Source organism: Passer domesticus, chromosome 1, assembly GCF_036417665.1.
Source record: "Passer domesticus isolate bPasDom1 chromosome 1, bPasDom1.hap1, whole genome shotgun sequence".
NCBI classification, from domain to species: Eukaryota; Metazoa; Chordata; class Aves; order Passeriformes; family Passeridae; genus Passer; species Passer domesticus.
Window position 1 is genome coordinate 31,918,024 of NC_087474.1, and position 21,180 is coordinate 31,939,203.

Genomic DNA, 21,180 nt, shown 5'->3' on the forward strand with positions numbered 1-21,180 from the left:
GAGCCACAAGCAGTGGAAATGTGGGGCTGAGCAGCTCCTGACAACCAACACCCTACAGACCATGCAATGATGTTGTACTACCTCAACACAAGTCAGAAGTGCAGTTGTCCTAACCCAAGTTTTCATGAGGTAATACATTTTGTCATATAATTCTAATTAAGAACTAACAGCAGCAGCTATGAGATTAGGAAAAATGTTGTGTTTATGGTTTTGTTTCTTTCTTCTTGAAAGTATCCAGAAGAACTTAAAAGCTGCTTTGCCCAAATACTAAGCAAGCTATATCCCTTGTCTTCCCAAAATATGTTAAACTGCAGTACCCAAGCACATAACTTTTCCACTGAGAATTAATCTGGTAGTAGTGAACAGTAGATCCTTTACAACATTCCAGTGTTGTACCTAACACAGGAACTTTCTCCAGCTTTGGGATCAAGTTTCCACAGTTTGGTTAAGCGTAAACACAGTATATCATTGATTGCAGGAGACAGCAGGAATTTTATCTCAGTAGAGGAAGATTTACAGTATCATAGATCATCTCAGGTTGGAAGGGACTTTACAAGACCATCTAGTTTCAACCCCCCTGCCATGGGCAGGGACACCTTCCACTAGACTAGGTTGCTCAGAACCTCCATTCAACCTGGCTTTGAACACTTCCAGGGCTGGGACATCCACAAGTTCTCTGAGCAGGCTGCTGCAGTGGTCTCACAACTTCCACAGTAAAAATCTCCTAACAGCTAATCTAAATCTCCCTTCTTTCAGTTTAAGACCATTCTCCCCTGTCCTATCACTATGTAAAAAATCCTTCTCTGTCTTTTCTATGTGCTCCATTAAGTACTCAAAAAGGCTGCAATGAGTCACCATGGAGCCTCATGCTTCCGTAAGGATAAGCTTAGAAAGAAATGGACTCCTGAAATGAGACAGACCCATGATACTGGATGTGCGAGGTGAAAAGAAGCAGCTGAGAAACAGCTCAGCCAATTAGACTCATCTGGAATAAATACAGTGTTAATAGTTTTAATCAGAATACAGTGTTCTTTAATTCTTTTTAGTACAGAATACAATGTTCCCTGCATTACAACTCAGATTTTGCCTAGACCTCTCCTGCAGTCCAGACACAAGGTGTCTCTCACATTCCTGCAGGAAAGTCATATTTATCACAGTTCTTCAGGTGAGCAAGGTGGCCTAAGAATGTGCCTTCTCAAATAAAAAGTGTGAAAATGGGAACAGAATCTGAAGTGGAAGCCCTGCTTCCCCTCAAGCAGGCTGGACAGCCTGCCAAATCTCAGGTAGAAGGCAGATCTGCTACTCATCTCTGTACCCTGGGAACCTCACACTTCAATTGTCAGCTGTACATAAACGTGGCTGAGTTGAATTAGAAATGGATCCTCTTAAAAGCTCACAGAACTAACAGTTTAGGGACCTGCTGGATACATGCAAGGTGCCATGATGCATTAACAGAATCTGGTCCTCTTCCAGATAAACCCAACCTTTCCCAACTGAACAAACTCTCACATTTTTCAAAAACTCTGCTGCTGTGACTGGCTTTGAATCCATTTGCTCAACCCAGACTCTAGAGATCTTGACCAGGCTTTTTGTTTTGCAAGAGATTTGACACCTCACTAAATGAGGAAAAAGCATCAGTTGGCTATTCCTGGGAGCAGCTGCAGAAGTGAAAGAAAACTGCTTACTCTCTAAAATGAAGGCAAATGAATCAGGCTGGTCGATTATCATCTCTACTCATCCCTCTGAAATAGCAGAGGAGCAAACTGGAGACAAAAGATTTCCTGAAAGCATTCAGATGATACTCCCTTTTGCTTATTCTTACCCCACAATAGGGAACAGAAAGAAATAGTCCAAAACATGGCACTAACTTGAAAAAAAACCAACGGCACCTCCCCCCAAAAAAAGACCCTAAAACTCCCAGATGAATGGCATTAACAATTCTAGCAAAATTGCTCCTGTCTAGATTGGTTGTGTTTTAAGATTATGACACTACAAAAGACTTTTGCATCATTATGGGTAAAAATCTACCCAAAAGAACAACACTGCGTTTGCTGCTCAGGAAGAAATTTCACTCGAGGCTAAGGAAGGAACCAAATCTTTACTTTTCTTAGGTCTAGAGGCACTCATCAGCACTGAAAAATTCCTCTGTACACGCTCCTTGGTGCACACTTGGTCTATGGCTGAGGAAAAAACCCATAGAATTTGGTCTTAAGAGATGAATACATTTACCTAATAATGGACTTATTTTCTTTTTTTGATATAATAAAAGTCTTCTCATTTTCTGCAATATTCTGCACCATACAGCTCCTTAAGGCAAACTGTTTCAGGGGAAAGTATGAAGGAATGATTCTGAATGGCTCTCAGACTGATGCTTGCAGTTGCAGCTCCCCGAACAAAACAGATGAGAGTGTCACACTCTCTTTCAGTGCAAAATGCAGTCAGTTGTACCAAATATTTTAAACTGCCAAAAATAGAAACCTACTTTGTGGAGGATAAGGGTTGGCATCAGCTGCAACTAAGGCACTTGTTACGGTTCATAAAACTGGCAGGAAGTTTCTTTTATGGAACATGAGAATTTTTAAAACAGTTCTCCTGTCACAAAGCTTTTCCCCAGTGGATCTATTTTAAAAGTTAGTTAACATATTAGATTCAAAAATAACTAGCACAACATACCTTCTTTTGATCACAGGTCAATTTAAATTTAAGGAAGGCCAACACCAGTTTTCTTTCGTCACAAAACTAAATTTAAATTGTGTCTCTGTGAAACAGAGATCCCTTTCCATAACTGAAGGAGAGGGGAACAGAAAAGCAAAGAGGTGGAAAGTGGCAGTAGCCTCCAACTTTTCACAGGGATTCAAAGTGAAGGTGAATTTAGTGGAAGAGGATTAAGTGTCACTCCCTAACCTGCACAGCACCTGGCAACATCATTTAAACTTTCAGGATACTATTAATAAAAAAGTATCAGTAACAGTGTTACATTCCGCTATTCTACCAGGATTTTGAAACAAACACCAAAACAAATCCAAACGAACGAACAAAAGCTCCTCAAGGTTATTGTACATGTGGTCTTTTTTTAATTAGGGGATTCTTAACAGTTAGATACAACTTTAGATGGTTGCTGATGTCTTAATAGAAGACCTAAAGTATTGCAATTTAAACTAATATACAGATGGAAAGGGCAAATAAATGGCATAAGTATGGTTCCTTATATTGGCTGTATTACATACCAGTGGATTTAGTCATACTCATGTAAATCTTATTATTTAAATAATACATGATAACACTTGATAGACATGAACTGTTGAACAGACAATACCAAATCTTTTAAATTACACTTTTGAAAGGTAATCTCATATGGAGGATAAAAAAAAATAATATTTCAGGAAAACAAAAAAGACATCCTGAGAGCAAGGATTTTATTGTTCAGCATACTAGAAATGCACAGCATTTCTCACAAGTGCAGCACTTTAAAAGTCATAAATTGTTCAGACATTTGTCTGCCTTGCCAACTGTACGAACAGGGCCAGGAGTCCTAGAAGAGCAGGTGCTGTTTCAAAACACAGCTGAGGACTCCAAAGCTTTTGGGGGATTGGGATGCTCAATTCCAATTAAAATTTCTGCCTGAGGCAGCTTCCAAGAGCTCCACTAAGGCAGCACTTGTACAGATAAAAGTTTATGTTGAGCACTTTGCTCATGACTTTGCAAACGTGAATTGAGCACATTCAAGTTTAATTCTCAGTGCAGCTGCAGGTCAGCATTTCTTGCCCACAAAGCCATCTTCAGCAGCCTCACCTGCCAGGTGCAAACACTTGTAGCCAGGTCTTTTGAAAGTGTGAGGTTTAAAGATTAGCAGAAAACAAAGCAACCTTCACGTTTGGCATGCAGAAGCATCGTGTTACACAAATGCTCATTTTTCTATCTATGGTTCTACAGCAAGAACAAGCATAAATGGACATTCAAAGAAGCCCTGTGTCAGGTTCATGAAAAATAAACTATCTTTCACACATGAATGCACACCTTTCCTTGGAAACTTGAAATAAGCAGAGCAGTTACACAATATTCTACCACAAAAGTGGTACCTAACAGAAAAGATTTGGTATTTCAGGATCAAACCACTGAGACCAAGATGCTACAGCAGCTCTATTTCACTATAAAGACACCATACATACAATAAGAATAAACATTCCAGTTTTACACATGCCTGCTATTCAGTAATATGTGTTTAATGCATTTGACTCAAAACAAGATGCTGCTACCAACAAAAAAAAAGAAGAGAGAGAGGAAAGCAAAGAAGTGATAAAACAAGCAAGCAACAGGAAAACCAGGTTTAAGAGATTTTCAGATATCAAAGACATAAAAAAGTAACAGCCAATCTTAGCAATGCTTTCAGCTTGGTGAAAAAGTACCTGTCGACTTCCCTGCTTGGAGGAGCAGCTGCTAGTGCTTCTTGAAGGAGACAGCATCTTCTGGGATGCACCAAAGTTCTTTTCTTCACTCATGATCCAGGACTATTTGTTCCACATAAGCTCACTTAGAAAACCATTAAAAGGTAATTTGGAAAATGTGTTGGAAGACTCCTCAGAGAAACACTGAACTCATCCTTTACCCAAATGCAGTCCAGTCACATGATCTGTACCCCATGGAAACTCCTAAAAGGGAAAAAAAAAAAAAGAAGCCAAATAATCAGATGCTGTCTCTTGCTGCCATATTCTAGCATGAATCATAATAAAGCCTTTGATTAATACAAGCTAAGCACATTACTGCATTTTATAAGAAATAAATTAAACAAATACTTTAAGATAAATTTGCAAGTCTCAAAAAATAATTACATAAATTTTGAATCCTAAAAATATTTTAATTGTTGCTATTTATTAAGAGGACAAAGTACAGTATCAAGCATATTTTTACAGATTTAAATTAATTAAAAAATAATAGAAACTCACAAAGAAAGTCATAAATATCTATATGAAATGGCCCAAAATATATCCAAACAAAGAGGCAAACATCCAATAAAATGCTACCAAAAAATGATGGTGTAATTAAATAAATTTCCCTTTTTCTCTGTTCCTTGATAATTTAAACAACTAAGCATGGCTTCATGTTATAACCAAAAAAAACCCAAAAACAACCCTCTACATAGACGAGTAACTCCTAAAAGCAGTGATCATGAAAACTTAGCTGCAGAGAGCTGTGCATGAGCACTTTCACCTGGAATCAGAGAGCTCTATCTACTGTCACATCAGTTGTCTCAGCAAGTGACTGGAAGAATAATTAACAGTCTGTTTAATAACAGTGCTCCCTGCAGCACATGCAAATACAAGGCATGCCAGGAACTCCCAGTAACGGAGTTCCAGCGTGGGTAAAAGTTGTCATGGTAACTGAATACCTTAAAAAAAAAACCAACCAAAACCCAAAACCAACAGAGGACATTACAAAAGAGTGATGCTTTCCAAAACTTGAGCTGGCCGTATAAATTGTGTATCACTTCAAATTTTATTGCCTCAGGCAAAGAATTCATAATTAGGAGGAGTCCAAGAACAATCAGTGATAAAGGTAAGGAAGTTTGCTTAGAAAGAGAGATTTCATTGCTGAAACAGGGAGGCACTACTTCACAATTTCCTCACTTGCACTGTCACAACAGTCCTGAGCTGGGATCACTGATTATTGAAGTCTGCCATTCATTTTTTTCCTTGAAGAGCCTTAAATTCTGAGAGAAGCAGTAATTTCAGATCCCTAGTAAAGCATTTTGTACATTTTAAGAATTCATTTTCCTTAAAAACAAAACAAAACAATACCTCAAAAGCCACAGACAAGAAAAACCAACCAGAACACAAAATTAAAACTAGGTGTTATATTTAACATGAAGACACCACTCTGCAGCAGAAAACCTCCCTCCCTGCAGCTGGAGTCTGAAGCATCCAGTTTCTGAACAGAAACCTTTTCCAATCTACAGCACTTTCTGGCAATATAGTTTGCTGTAACATTTCAATCAACATGCCCTCTTTTCACCTGAAACACAATCTCTCCTTATGGCATTTACTTTACCTAGTTAGAAATACTCCAGAACAAATATGTTATCCAGCCCCAACCTCCACAAGTGGGGTGAGAAATGAACTCTCCTGGGGCTCTTCCAGGAGTGAAGATGAGTCAGCTTGGTAAATATTCCAGGAACCATCAGAGAGCTACAAAGACAGTGAGCACAATGATGGCCAAAAAAAAAAACCCAGAACAGCAATGTGATGAGCAAGGTCTATGTGATTTGGGCCCAACACATGGACTTGAGACTGAAGTTATGATTGAAATTAGGAGCAGAGCATTTTGGAGAAGGTATGGTCACTTTCTATCTGGAAGCTAAATCTGTATGGCATTTCATTAAGAACAAGTACTTTTAACAGGTTTAGATTTATTTCATTTTCTTTTTAAAGCAGGTTACAAGCATCTCAGGTTTCTAACTATGGAGTAAATAAAAAGGACAACTTTCTTATTTACTTGCAAGCTCCATTCAGCAAAACAGTTTAATGGTAATGTCTGTATTAACAAGAAGAGGTCAAATGCTCTCAACAGGAACAGAAACTCTCTTCCTGCAAACTCACTGCTCAGACATCCCCTTGAAACCAAGCAGCAAATGTTTTGCTTCTGGAACAGACTTTGGTCAGATAAATCCCTGTTCTCTTCACTGCTCTTGTTCAGAAGGAGCACCTTCAGCTTTCATGGGTGACTATCTGGCATTTTGGCAGTGATTGGCAGAGTTCATGGCAAGAAACAGACTCTAATTTGCAGCAAAAAGCACTGGAAACTTTAACATCAAAAAGCACTGGGTATATCTCCAGGACACACTACTTTTAAAATATACAATGTCCTTTGCCTGTTCAAACACAGCATAATAGTTGTGATGTCCTAGAAGTGTCAAGTAACCAAAAAAACCCCTAGAGGTCTCTTGGACTTCAACATAGAGAGAAGCCATATAATCATAGGAATCTTTCTATCATCTTGTTTCTGGTGTGGAGTCTAAATGAACTTAAGGTTTGGCTACACCAATATTTTAGGACAGAGCAGAGGGGTACTTCCTCTGCAAATCTCCTGTAATAACAAGGTTTGCACTGCAGGGCAGTTTTGGACATGAAAGCTGCATCCCTTTTGGATTAAATGTGCTCCAGGACAGCATCCAGTGCTCAAAGCATTGAGTCCACAACACAGACTAGAGCTAGTCCTGATGAGTCTTAAGCAGGGACTGATGCTAGGTCTTCTTTCTAGGAGATTGACAAAGATCCAGTTCTACTGCACTGCTCCACTTGCTAACATTGACGTCAGAGAGACACAGACTTACACCCCCCAAGAAAGTACTTAAGATCTCCTACAGCAATGTCATTTGTCCTTTTGCAATCAGAGAGTGAGATGGGCACATTTCCAGAACTCAAACGAGCTGAAGATGACTCACTACCTCACAAGAGGTGCTGAGCAAGGAGCAGGTGACAGGTGAGGTAAATCCGGCAGAGCGCACCTGAAGGATTTTGTCAGTCTACTTCTGAAGTTGGCTTTTGAATTTTCCTTTATTCCTTCAAATGAGTTACTGCATGGGCAGGACAAAAGACTTGTCTTACCAGCCCTGAAGAGCTCAGGAGTGAAAAATGTGTCTTCTCTCTGAAGTGCTTTATTCTATTGCTGTTTCCCAGCTAATGATTTAACTTATTACCTTGAGACTTCCAGATTTGAGCATGAAAAAGTGTATGTGAATAACTATCATGGCTCCAAATCCTCTGTAAAAACTGCTGTGCATTCCAGCAACAACTCCGGGTTCCTTTTTTAAAATTCTCTTCAAGTTTAGAAGAGAAAAAAAGAAAACTGTGGCTGCCCTTCAACAATAACTCACTTATTTTTCCAGGAAGGTGAGAAAGCACTGATCCTGCATCCCAACTTGACTGGCTTTCAACAGTAGTGACTGGGCCTCTCTAGGGCAAATACCTGTGGAAATTAGGGTCACCACGTATAAGAGCAATTACAACTTTAAAGCAAGCATAAAAAGTAGTGTTATGTTAATGAAGCAAAGATTGCAACTAAAATTGATTTTTAAGGTACTCATAATACAATTGCTTCAGATTCATTAAAATTTGCTCCTTTCCATGCCACAGGATGGCCTCAGAACTGTATTTGCTCCCACATTTCTCCGGAGCACTTTTCACAGGGCCACTAACTTTGGTCTACTCCAAAAAGTCAACTCCAAGGTGTGAGGCTGAGGCAAATCCAAATAAATTTAGGACAGTAATTTTCACAAGCGCTAAGTATTGCCCTAATTCTTTTCTATAAAGCCAACAGCTGCAAAAGTAGGCCAAGAGTACCTCTGCAAATGGCCTCACCAGGTGCATTTTGAAGAATTAAGAATACAGGAGCATCAAATATTAGCTAGAGCTACTACACCATAAGATGATAAACAGCACTTTTCTCTACTTATCATCTGCTACTAACAGCCTTATTATTATATATCAATTAAAGATAATGTAAACATATGATAATATGTAAAACAGGAATACAATTCTTTTTTTTAAAAAAACTACCATCCCAGATTGTTCTCAAACCTTTAAAATTGCACAGGTTCAAAGCAGCCTTGCAGTACCCTTTCATCTCTCACAACTCTGAAAACAATAAGCTTACAGCAAAATCAAAGATTTCTTATATCTCACAAAAGAAGAGAAGGGAAATCCAGAAAAAAAATTATGCATAACTGCAGTAAAAAAAAAAATCAACAGCATGCAATTATTTTTGCCATGGTTCTGGAGGAAAAGTAAAGCCTTAACAGCTGCTTCAAAGCTGATTCAGCAGTGAAGGAACACTAAAGACTTTGAGAAGCAAAACTGGAAGTGTACATCTCATTCTGTAGTCAATTAAGGTTTTTTGGATAGAAGAATAGTAACAACATAAAGACTGATGAGAGTCAGGTGGATACAGCAAGCATGGAACTCAGCAATCCAAATCAGAGTTGCATGCAATATTAAGTGACTTTCACAGAATTAACAAAGACTTTGTGCTGAAACCTTTGCTCTGCAGCTATTATTAAATTACATTCACTCACATCTGCCTGGATAAACAAAGCAATAGTCTTTTCCTAGTATTGCTTTCATGTCTCTCTGTTATAGTTCAATTTGCCAGCTTTAATCTATCCCAGTGACTTATCTGGCTCAAAATAGGAAAGAATTATTTGTAGGCTACAGGTACACCATGCACAACTACAGGAGATGTCTTTTCAAGGCAGGTATTTGCTGTTACTCAATTCCTGTGAGATTCACACCACTGAAGGTCAAAGCACACGAATCCTGTTCTGTTACTAGCTATCCTCTTTACTAAAGAAAACTCGCAGAAACAAAACACAAAGCAGTTTAAAACAACTCTTACTGATAGGTTATTAAACCTAGCTTTGGAAGCAAAGGTTCAAACAGCTTAGGGAGACTAACAATAACAGGAAGCATTTCAGAGCTGCCTTCCATCAGATAAGAGCTCACCCAAATCACAACTTCTCTTGAGCAGATGTTTTCATCAGCCATGAAAAAATGCTACTTGGAAGTGTCTTTGATGCAAAGAAACATCTAACTTGTCTCCTTATGGAGGCTTTTGTAGTAATTTAATCATGCTATGTCACTGACCTAAAATAAGTAAATTTCGTTCAAAGAAAACTCTCCTAATTGTCTAATCGAGAGAGACAGACAGAGAGAAAGGGGGAAAGCTAGACAAACAACAACCATACTGCATTTAACAGGAGATTTAACAAGAGATTGCTTGTCATGTAAAATTTCATCACTTGATGAAAGAAAATCCTGTATATTCCAGTGCACGGAAAGCAAAACACCCCAAAACCACAGAAACAGAAAACAAACGACAAAACAAACTCCCAGAAACAATCCAGTATAATACATCCCAAGAAAGACATAAAAAAACATACCTCGATGACAAGTCTAATTAGGCTTTCCAGAAGGAAAGCAAATATTTGCTGTTTCACTAATAATTCAATCCTTACATTATAGATATCAAAGATAATTCAATCCTTACGTTATAAAAATCTTAATTAAATTTAGAAACAGGTCATTCAGCATCCTGAAATATGATACATATAAAAATACCACCTTTTCCTCACATCTGCCACAAAAACTGTCTATAATACTGCACATGACATGATTAATTTTAAATGCATACTCTTGACACTGTTTCCATCCCCCCAGGAGATCTATGATAGATTGCACTTGTACCAAAAACCCAAACTTACTGGGTATATAAACTAGATAGACATGTTAAAAGTCTTGATGACAAGTGATACAGAAAATACATGTGGTAATAGCAGCATTTTTACAGTAACTAATCAGCTGTCTAACTGCTTTTTCCACCCAACTTTCAATCACAGTTGAGAATCATAACTAACAGGACCTAGCCCACAGCCAGGTCCTAAACAATTAATATTTTTCTCCCTGCCCCTTTCAGAAGGACTCTTGCCAAGGGCTTGCCAGCAGCTCAGGGCTCACCAGCGTGACCGAGGGAGCCGCACACGCCCCTGCCAGCTCTTGGCATGGCTCAACACTTGACCAGTCTGGGGGACCACCAGAAAAAACTGGTGATCCACTAAAAGAAGGGTCCCACAGTCTCCCTGCCAAGAGGGTGGAGCACAAAACAACAGCTCCTGAGCTGGGATCAAACCCTGGCGAGTCCTGCACACAGCAGTGCTGACAAGGTACAGTCCTCCCTCTGCTCACCAGCAAACCAGGAGCAGTCTGTTTGCACTGAACTGCTGCTCAGCTAGAGAAACCTTACCAAGATGATCAGGCAATAGAAGAGAGAGGCAAGCTTATTATAATTTTCAGTAAGGGAAAGAACAGGCACATGGTATCAGTTTACAGCCTGTACTAAGAGCCTTGGAAAGGCCCATCTCTTAGTGATAGCATCCCTGAGTGGGAAACATTTGGCAGGAGCTTGGTTGTCTTTCATTTTTCCGCTCTTACTACTTAAAGCTTTGCTTTGTTCACTAAAACAAAGATATTTCACTGTGCCCTGAGGCTTATTCCTTTTCAAAACTGCAGTCATTATTGCTGAAGTGTTACTGAAATACACGCTGTTTGTTGTCCTGGATTCAGTTTTGATAGGCACAATGTAAGCTCTGGAAATATCTGTCAGTCTGCCAGCATGTAGTAGATCAAGATCTTAAGACAGAACTGTCTGCACATCAAGCAAAAGACACCACTTTTCTGTCAAATCATTGAAGGCATCAGTGTAACTTTGAATCAGACTGGCTCCTTGTGACCTGATGAACTGCATAATGCTGTAAGATGCATAAATCCATCAAGGCCAACATAAAACAATATATTTTATTAAACCAGCTGACATTAATGCATTCAACTACAGAGAAAGAAACACAAACCCAGCCACCTCTGGTTTCAAGCAGAACAGCAAATAGAAATACTGGAAGAGTTTTGGTGGCCCAGGCATGATCCTTACCAAAGTCTGAAGGAAAATATCATGAGGGTGCTATGACCAGCAAACACAAACCTTTATCTCATGCAGGAGAGCTAGACATGTTCATTAAAGAGCAGCAGGATCTAACAACCTTGTTTTGTCCTCTTTGATGTGCTCTAAAAGAGCACACTTTTTCACACTTTGTCATCATCTACTTTCTAAATTAAAAAAAAAGCAGCAAATAAAAATAACCAAACCAAAACAAACCATGAAAAACATCAAACAAAAAACCACCAAATGAACTGAACAAAAATTTTGATCCCCCACTCAGAAACCTGTTTTTTTATGATACATGGGAATTGTCATTTGTCCTGTATATCACTAATTGCTAAAAGAAAAAAGGTACAAAGGAACCAGCACTTCCCTTTGAGAATGTTTTGTATTTTTCCTTTGTAGGCAGGCCTACTACCTCAAAATTTAAATCTTGTTAACTTTAACTGAGGTAACAAGATTCAGTTCTTCCTAGGATGCATAAAATTTGTTTACACATTTTATAAAGTGCAACAATGACGAGCTATAAAAATCTTGTATTTCTTCTTGATCAACGTAACATAACTTCAGAGGCTTCTGTCTCTAAGTCCACTCCAGGACGCCTTTTTCAATGTACTTTACAACATTAGTATTTATACATGTAGCACTACAGCTTTCTTTTAAATATTATGTAGATTTTTTTTTTTTACAGAAGGTCTTTCATATTAAGAGAGCTGGAAACCACAAAGAGGTGTGTGGTGTTCTGAACAAGGTCAGGTAGTTGTTAGCAGATCAGTGTTAACTCCTTCTAACACTACCTTAGGTGAGAGGCCACTAATTTCTTAATACTGCGTTTCTAAACACACAATGTGAAAACAAACATCAACACTTTAGAAATGCATTGTAGGAAATAAAAACATATAAAGTATCCTGAGAACAATTAGTTCTACAAGTGCTAAGTAATTTTATTATTAATGCCAAAAGGTAAGAGTTTGCTAATTCTAAGTTTTCAATTAAATTCAATTAAAAAAAAAGAAAAAGCCAGCATGAAGGAAAAAAAGTATAGAGAGCCATAGAATGATCAAATGGCTTAGGCTCGAAGGGACCTTAAAGATCACCCAGTTCCAACCCCCTGCCATGGGCAGGAACATCTTCCACTAGACCAGGTTGCTCAGAGCTTCATCCAACCTGGCACTGAACACTGCCAGGGTTGGAACACACACAGTTTCTCAGGGCAACCTGTGCCAGTGCCTCACCACCCTCACAGTAAAGAATTTCTTCTGAATATCTAATTTACACCTCTCAGAGACATGTTCATTTTAAATACAAATTAAAACTGTTCAGGCTTCAGCAGGAGCTTCTGCAGGACAGACAGGAGGATGCCTGCAGCTGTCCTTTTGCCTGGAAACACATATCACCCACACACATGCATGCTGGTGACAGGAACCATGAGTCACAGATGCCAGAACCACACTCTTGGAAGATTCTGCATCACATCTGCTCTTAAATCCATTCGTATTTATACTTGTAATGAACACCTTGACAATGGGAACCAGGAAAGCGGTTCCAGGGATCAAGTTTTCTGCAACATTGTCTTCATGGCATAGGGAAAAGATGAACTGAAAGAGACCAAGATGCAGAGAGATAAGAGATGTGGGAATCCAGATTATAAATCTGAATGACTACATGCAATGCTTTGCCTAATTCATAAGAAATGGGAAAGTATCGATCACAACAGCTGGGTCAGACAAAAAAAGATGCAGGCTAGAAATGAGGGTCTCTGACTGCTCAACAGGGCAGCTGTTGAACAGAAAAGAACCACAAAGGGGATCCTCTCCCCACCTCAGATGATACAATCTCACCATCATGTCCTCAAGTTCTGAAATGCTGGAGGGGAAGACAAATCCAACCACGGCTCAACCACAAAGACTCAACTTGGATCGAGCTGGTAAAGGAACTTCTGCCCTCAAAAAAGGAAGAAACTAAACACGAAGCTGCAGAAGTTGCAAACCTATATCTGGGAAGATCAGAAGGTCCATCTCAGAGTGAGTGACTTCATGTCAGATCTTGCCCTGCCTCTGCCTAGCTACAAGGGTATAAAATCTAAAAGCAAGTTCAGAGATTAGCCAAAAAAAGAAAATTCTGAATATAATGTAATTATTACAGACAGTCCAGAACAAGGAAGACCCAAAGAGTTTTAATGCACTAAGTTTGTTTATACAAGTCTACTACAACATGACATCCCAATGTAAAAATATGGCCTGTCTCCAGCAATAGAGCTCAGAGTAAATACAAAGCTGCTGAGAACTTTTATGAGTCTCAATAGCAGTTCAGAGTTCCTCCATTGATGGGTTAGAGCTCAAAATCACATTAATTTTCAAATCTGCCAAAGTAATTAAAGAAATTCTTGCTCCCAAGCAATTTGTTACTGTCCTTTCCTGGAGATCAGTAGTTTCCTTGACCAAAAAAAAAAAAGTCACAGGAGCCCTCCCTGATCCACTTCTGTAGAGCAAGATTTTTGTCACAGCAAGTAGTTCAGACACTTTGGTTTGGGATGATCATCACCAGCTGATGGCCAAGAAAGTGGAAGCAGTGTTATTTTCAATTGATTCAGACAGTTCTGTCCCCAGTTTTACATTTAGATTCAGGTTAGTGCAAGCTAGCAGCTATCTATTTGAATTTAATTAAATACAAATGAAATACCCCGTGATTAAAAAAAGCTTTAGCTACGCTCTCATTCTCAAGTATTTTTAGAGGTTTAAAAGATGGAAGGTTTTAATTAGGATGCCTCAGCAATAAATGAGAATGAATAATTCACACAGAAATTTATTTGAGCTCAGTGAAAAGGTGGTACGACTAAACTATCCATATTTTTTATTTCTAAGTAGTGTATAATTTTTTAGTTCAGCTCCAGTCACTGCAAGCAGGCCACAGACATGGCAGACAACAACATGAAGAGTTTTGTAATGTGTACAGTCCAACATTTTGGTTGCTTCATAGCATTCTTGGGGTTGATTATACTTGAACAGCAACTAACAAGCTGGATTTTAATTACAGGCTATAAAATCAGCAATAAATAGAAGTGATGTAGATTCACAAGTGATGTAGATTCCCCTTAAACAGCTAAATATCAAAAGAGTTCCACCAGTCTTTGCCTTCTCTCTCTCTACTCTCCTTCCAATCCTTCATCAGTTTTGTGTTAGTTTTTAAACTGCTGACATATGGCACTGGCTTTGCTAGACCATGCAACACAAAAACAAATCAAAGCTGTGGCTGATTATGGATAGTGCATAAAGTGAGTTCTGACAATACTTAAGTTTTATTTAATATACCTCTCTTGATGAATTTCTGAAAAGGAAAGTAGAACAAAGCAATTTCTTAGAGGAAGACACTAAAAGGTTCGGGGTTTTTTAATAAAAATGTCTAAAATGACTAAAACATCAACACATGAAGTTGCAGCAAACAATACTGCAAGCTATTTTCCTAACAGATGGCACTCACGCCTACTTCACCCATGCTGACCTACATCTTTTTTCCTTAACTTTTACTAATATTAATCTTTCATTTAATACATTTTTTACAATTTTGCTACCAAGCATTAAAGGTTTGAGATAATTGTTCAAGAACATATTTCTATCAATATAAAATATAGAATGCATAAAGAAGGAAAACACCTTTACAAAGCTCAGGACATAAAATTACACTTCTCACATAAAATTATCTTCTCAAAGGCTGCTCAATATTGAAATTCTATGCACAAAGTTTTCAACAAGTCTTGACTGGAAAACATGACATTTTTGCAGACATTGTCATAACTCACACTGCTTTGTAGAAAAAAATACACCTGTGCAATACAGGCAGTTAAAACAGCCATTGAACTGATTTTCATTACTTTGTTCTACATGTTTAATTGTGGAAAGGTAGAAAAATTAAATGTGTGTAGAAAATGAGGAGGCGGAGGAGAAATGTGAAAAAAATTTACAGTGACTGGTAATTTAAATTAAAAACCCCTAAGATTTCCATACAAAAATGCACCCGCTTTTTTCTCCTACCATGTTATACTGTTTTTGAGATCACATCATAAAATATGTCAAAAACCCCAAAAATCTTTATTGTAGTTACACCAAAATAAGAAGGATTTACATGCAACATCCCATTAAAAATAAATGGCAGTTGGAAGTATGGCATTTGGAGAAGCCACATCATCAACATTTGAATTTTGACAGTCTTCTCTTCTGTACTCAAAAAATAAGAAAATCAATCCACAGTCTGTTCTAGCTGCAAACAAACGAGGTGGCCATGGGAGCTGGCAGTGCCCCAGCTCCTGTTTCAGACTCTTCTCTAACCTGTTACTCACCTGACTGCTCACCAGCCCCATGATATCCCTCATTATCAGCACCTTCCAGAGCAGGACACTCACACTAACAGTGAGAATAATGAAAGAGGTGTTGTTGAAACTCTCCCCATATGGTTCCCAGGCTGACAGAGCAAAAAATTGTTCTCTAGAGTGATTTTACAATACCAGTCAGGCAGAGCACAGTGAGGGTGATGACTGCTTCAAGTCACTATTAAACTATAAAACACAGTGACAAAACGAGCAGGATCTCCTGCCACCCTCCAGCATCACAAGAGATGATTTTGGGAATAGATTGTTTCCCATATTGAATGGGTATCATACTTTTAAAAGGTGAAAGAAAATACAGTACAAAAAAGCATTTATTGGGGACCTGGTGCTGTATTCCAACTGGTCATTTTGGACAATTGAATTAAAATACTACTAGAGCCACACAACAGTTCATTTTTGAAGAGCATACACAAAAATGTCAATAATTTATATTTGTGTCAAGTACAAAAAAGTTATTGAATTACTCGGAGAAGAATATTCTGATCCCTCTCCTTATGTTTTTCTCCTTTTAGTACATTAGGTTTTGAAAAAGGATTTTGAAAATGGGACAAATGGTAGCCCCACGCCAGGCTGTGAACAGCATCCAGTGACAGTTGACTCCATCTTTGTGCTTCCTAAAACAGCCACCCTAAGGTGAAGTTCATTTAGATCCAAACCTGCAGTAAAAGCCTTCACACCTCACATTTTTCTTTCACATAAATGATAGCATTCCCAGAAATACAAATTTTGACCTATTATGAACTGCCAATCTAGTCAAAATTTCAGTATTATTGCCAAAATTGGAATGTAAATTTGCTTCTACTCCCCATGGCATTCAGCAACTAATTTTTAAAAGTCTGTTATTTGTTCTTACAGATTGTCAATACAAATCCTGCATACAGTGCTTTAAAATAATGAAAGCTTCCAATAAATGCTGATGCCTTGTGCACAGGAATCTGACTTTATATTAATTTTGCCTGGGGACTTCACTAATTGCTCGGAGTTCACATCTCCTTTTACCAGTCTGAACAGCTCAATTTCCCTCTGTCTTCCTCCCTGCCCTGTTGCCCATGCCAGGGATACTGAGGACATGGAAAAAGCATTAGGCATTTGGAAGTTAAAACCAGCAGCTTAACCACCTTACACAGTAAATCTAAGGAGCTTAAACTCACCAACAAGTGCAGGAATTGTCAAGTTGGATGCTATGCATTAAGCATGAGAAAGTAAATACATGTGACAAATGCATTACTTCCCCTGTGAACATAATGATTATAGTTAACATATCTAAATTAAGTCACACATTAGTTATGTCTGAAGAGAGCAGAGTGATGATTAACATTTTGTACATAAACAACCACTGTTTTTTAGATTCAGAACCACTTTCAGGGATGCTGCAGGCCTGATTTTTCTTCAGCTGAGCAAGCAGAGAGACATTATCCCAACAACATTAATGAGCCTCCATGTGCACATGGACAGAAACAGGGTATTTCACAGGTAACAAATTACATAAATCAGGTGAAAGCAAACAGTCCAAACTGAGTTGCCATAATTTATCCAAAACCAATAAACAGTCTTCCATTTGATCCTCCTTTTAACACACTGAACCAGAAGTTCTTTGCAACTGCAAACTTAAATAAGAAAATAGCAATAGCTATTTCTATTAATAATAGAAAATAGCTAGTTTTCACAATCATTTCAGAATACTCTGAAATTCAAACACATGCAGTCATATGGATGCTTTTGTGATAGTAATAAAATATTCTTTATAGAGAAAAATACATCTTCCTTACCCTGAACTTTCTATCATGTTAGCCCTTGTTCACTGCTGTCTAATGAGAGAAATTTTACTAATTGTCATTTGTGGCATTAGCAGCTTGATGCCACAAGGCCAAAAGGCAGTTAAAGGTCATTGCCTATTAGATTACACCAGACTGATGGCAGCACATTTGGAAGCAAAGGCAGAAGCCCCTGAGCTCTGACTCACTGCAGAGACTCAGACCTGGACATTTTGCTCAGCACGTGCAGAGTTTGCTCAGAGCCTTCTGAGCTGGCCCTGTGCTCAGATCAATCAGGCTGCCATCTGCCTCAGGTGGGCACTCAGGGGGACTGCAGCCTTCCTCTCTACCACATACATCTTCACCAGCTCTGTTCCATCCATCAGCCCAAGAACTTGTGCTGCACTTTCCATGGCAAACCCCATAACTCTTGATGGTCATAAAACTGTTTCATTTCCAATACCTATGCAAAGTTTAGGCATATTGATACTCATGTATTCTATATATGCATCTGAAGTGATACTAGCACCTTGTTCAAGTGTTAATGATCCCTTTTTAATCAAGTCTTAATATGCACATTTATTTTCTCTATGACAGTGCATTTCTGCTTTAAATGCACACATCATATCGAGTGCATTACCATCAGATTTCTGGGCTATAAGTTAAATGAAATGTGATGCACGGTTATGTAACTGAAAAAAACCCATGAATTTATCTTCCCACAAGTGACAACTGAATCACAGAATACTCTGAGTTGGAAGGGACCCACAAGGATCTTTGAGTCCAAGTCTTCAGTGAATAGCCTGCACAGCACAGCTGGAGCATCCCACACAGAGCCAGCCATCCAGGCAAAAGATGCTATTAGTGGCTCCTTATTTCTTACAAGACACCATTAAAAGGGCCTCCAGCTTAAAGCCACAATCCCATTTCAGCAGTATTCCACAAATTCTGTGACCCCACAGGGGATGCACGCTGGAGCAGTTGAGGATGAGCTACAGCACCCGGAAAGGAGGAATTCCTGGAGGAGCACCTCCCACGGGAGGGACTCCACACAGGAGCAGGACAAGAGAGTGAGGAGTCCTTTCCTAGAGGAGAAAAGAGACAATGTGTGATGATGGGACTGCAGCCCTCATTCCCCACTCCCTGCTCACTGGGAGCAGATTTGGAGGGCGAGCCCAGAAAGAAGGGAGGGGTGAAGGGAAGGTGTTTTAAGACTTGGGTTTATTTCTCATGATCCCATATTTGACAGCCATTAAATTACATTGATTTCCTTCAGTCAAGACTGTTTTGCCCATGAGTGGGCAATTGCTGAGTGATCCCTCTGTGTCCTTATCTTGACCCACGAGCCTTCCACTGTATTTTCTCTGCCCCACCCAGCTGAGGGGATGACAGGGTGGCTTAGGTGGCACCTGGTGTCAGCCCACCACACAGACATTGTGGCAGTCCCTGGTTACCTGCACTTCTTTACCAAGGATTCTGCAAATACAGGACAGATAGAGATTTCACAACTTACAGGGGAAGCTAGCTGCAGCAGGGGATGCTGAATCATGCCTTTAACAGCTGTTACTTAGCTAGCACCACCTCTTAATTAGTGGCTTCTTTTAGATTTCCTCAATAGCTATATGGCACCAAAAAAAAACACAAAACAACAAAAAGAGGAAAAAAAGGCAACCCAGCAAACAAAAAAACAGACAATTCTAGCTCAAAACATAAACCACATGTAAAAATGTTAAAGGTGAAGTACAAACCATAATTTGTGGAAGTAGAACAAACAGCCAGCTACAGGCATAGAAAATGTTTATTTTATACTGCCCTCATGACAAATCAAAATCCATTGAACTTTTAAGTTCTCAATTTTGCAGCCTGTCTCACTCCATAGAGTGGAAAATCCAATTCCCTTCAGAATCCCAAAGCTTGAGCTAAACAATGAATGCATCTCCTATTTCTCCTGAAACAAAGGTTTTCCCTCAAAAGCTGCTGCCCAGATGCTGAATGGTATTAAGGGTAAAACTACAGACCAGCTTCTCTTAAGGTGCATTTTGCTTTGCTAACCACCTGTTACTATGAGCTTGTCCAGAGGTGGCAAAAAAAAAAAAAAAAAGCAGGCAGGGAGTGGCACATGACTCATCACACCGTGTTAAAAACAACATTAACAGTTGAAATCTTCAGAAGCAAAGATTTGTTGCCCAAAAAATGTTGGCATGGAAAAAAAAAATCACACACAAAACAAAGGGACAGGACTATTCGCCCTCCTTGTCATCACCAACACCAAATTCTATTGGTGTCCCTCAACCAGAAACACACAGCTTTTTCACTGTCTCCACAGTGAGCACTGCTGCCTCTGGACCATTAAAGCAGCTGAGAGTTTCTGCCTTTTAGCTAATGCAAGTGCCCCCAAGAATTAAAATTATTTCTTTTTGGAGCATTTGACAGCTTGCTAGAAGTTCCAAACAAATGCTGTGCTGCAGAAAGACTAGTGTCAACACTTTGATTAATCCTTTATTATTAGACTTCTAAAGTAGAATAACACCTTGAATTTCTTTGATTTTTCTGAAAGCATAATTCCTGCTGTTTAAAATAAAGTACAGCTTGAAGCACATTCAAGCACACCTGTGGACAGTCATCAAATTGTTCAGATATTTAGGCACTGGAAGTAGAAAACTCCAGGGGACAAACATACCATGGACAGAACTTAAGGGGAAAATAGATAATTTTTGCTACTTTTCAAGGTAAAGCATCATATGAAATCTGGTCTTAGATCAAAAACTTTTCCTTTTCTTTAATAACTTGCTATCCTCCAAAAGTACAGGAGCAGAGCCCAGGCCTCCTCCAGATCTGAAGACAGAAAAGTCACCAGGCCTTCTCTGAAGGGAAGAGCAGGGAAAGTCACAGTAAAACATGCTGCTGCACTGAAGGCTTCTTAAAGCTTTTTCATAATTTTATTTTATTGTCATCAATTTATTTTCATCATTTCTCTGATACTCATGATTGTTCCTCCAAGTTACCAGCCTGTGTGTTTTACTCCCTATCAGGTAACACCTTTCCTGGTTTTCTCTCAGAATGCTAATGTTCCTGAAAGATAAGTTGATGTGAGAATGTACTTCTATTCTGAAGTTCTTGCTATGGTTTTGTCACTAAGAAGGACATGTCTCCAAAACAGACATTTTGTGAATGAGATAAAAGTTGGACAAGTTAAAAAAACTCATTAAACAAATATTAGAAATTTTACATTTTCATAAAAACATCTGTTTATTCATCACTATTGATAATTATACTTCATCAGTTTCACCCCTCATATGTAGTTGGATAAGAGGTGCAACAAAAAAATATGATATTGCATTCTTGAGCAAGCACCCAAGGATAAAATAAAACACATTAATGAAACAGAAGCCCACTGACTGAAACTGAAGAAGCCGCTCAGCTTTATACATATAGCTCAAACAAATTGTACTGTTAACCTTTTATCAGTTTTTAATATTTATTTCTTCTTGAGAAGTAGCTACTTCAATAATCATAATATTTTCCTGCTTAGCAGGAAACTTTTCCAACCTAAAGAAACAA

The 21,180-nt window shown here is 38.7% G+C and overlaps 1 protein-coding gene across 5 annotated transcripts in view; it reads right to left on the bottom strand.

Moving 5' to 3' along the window:
- OSBPL3 (oxysterol binding protein like 3) overlaps window positions 1-21,180 on the bottom strand; it is an 85,119-nt gene that overhangs the window by 40,668 nt on the left and 23,271 nt on the right. For all 5 annotated transcript variants that reach the window (XM_064412529.1, XM_064412565.1, XM_064412538.1 and 2 more), the window contains exon 3: window positions 4,407-4,649. In XM_064412529.1, coding sequence (XP_064268599.1) covers window positions 4,407-4,499 — 93 coding nt within the window. In that variant the 5' untranslated portion in view covers window positions 4,500-4,649. The remainder of the gene's footprint in view (window positions 1-4,406; window positions 4,650-21,180) is intronic.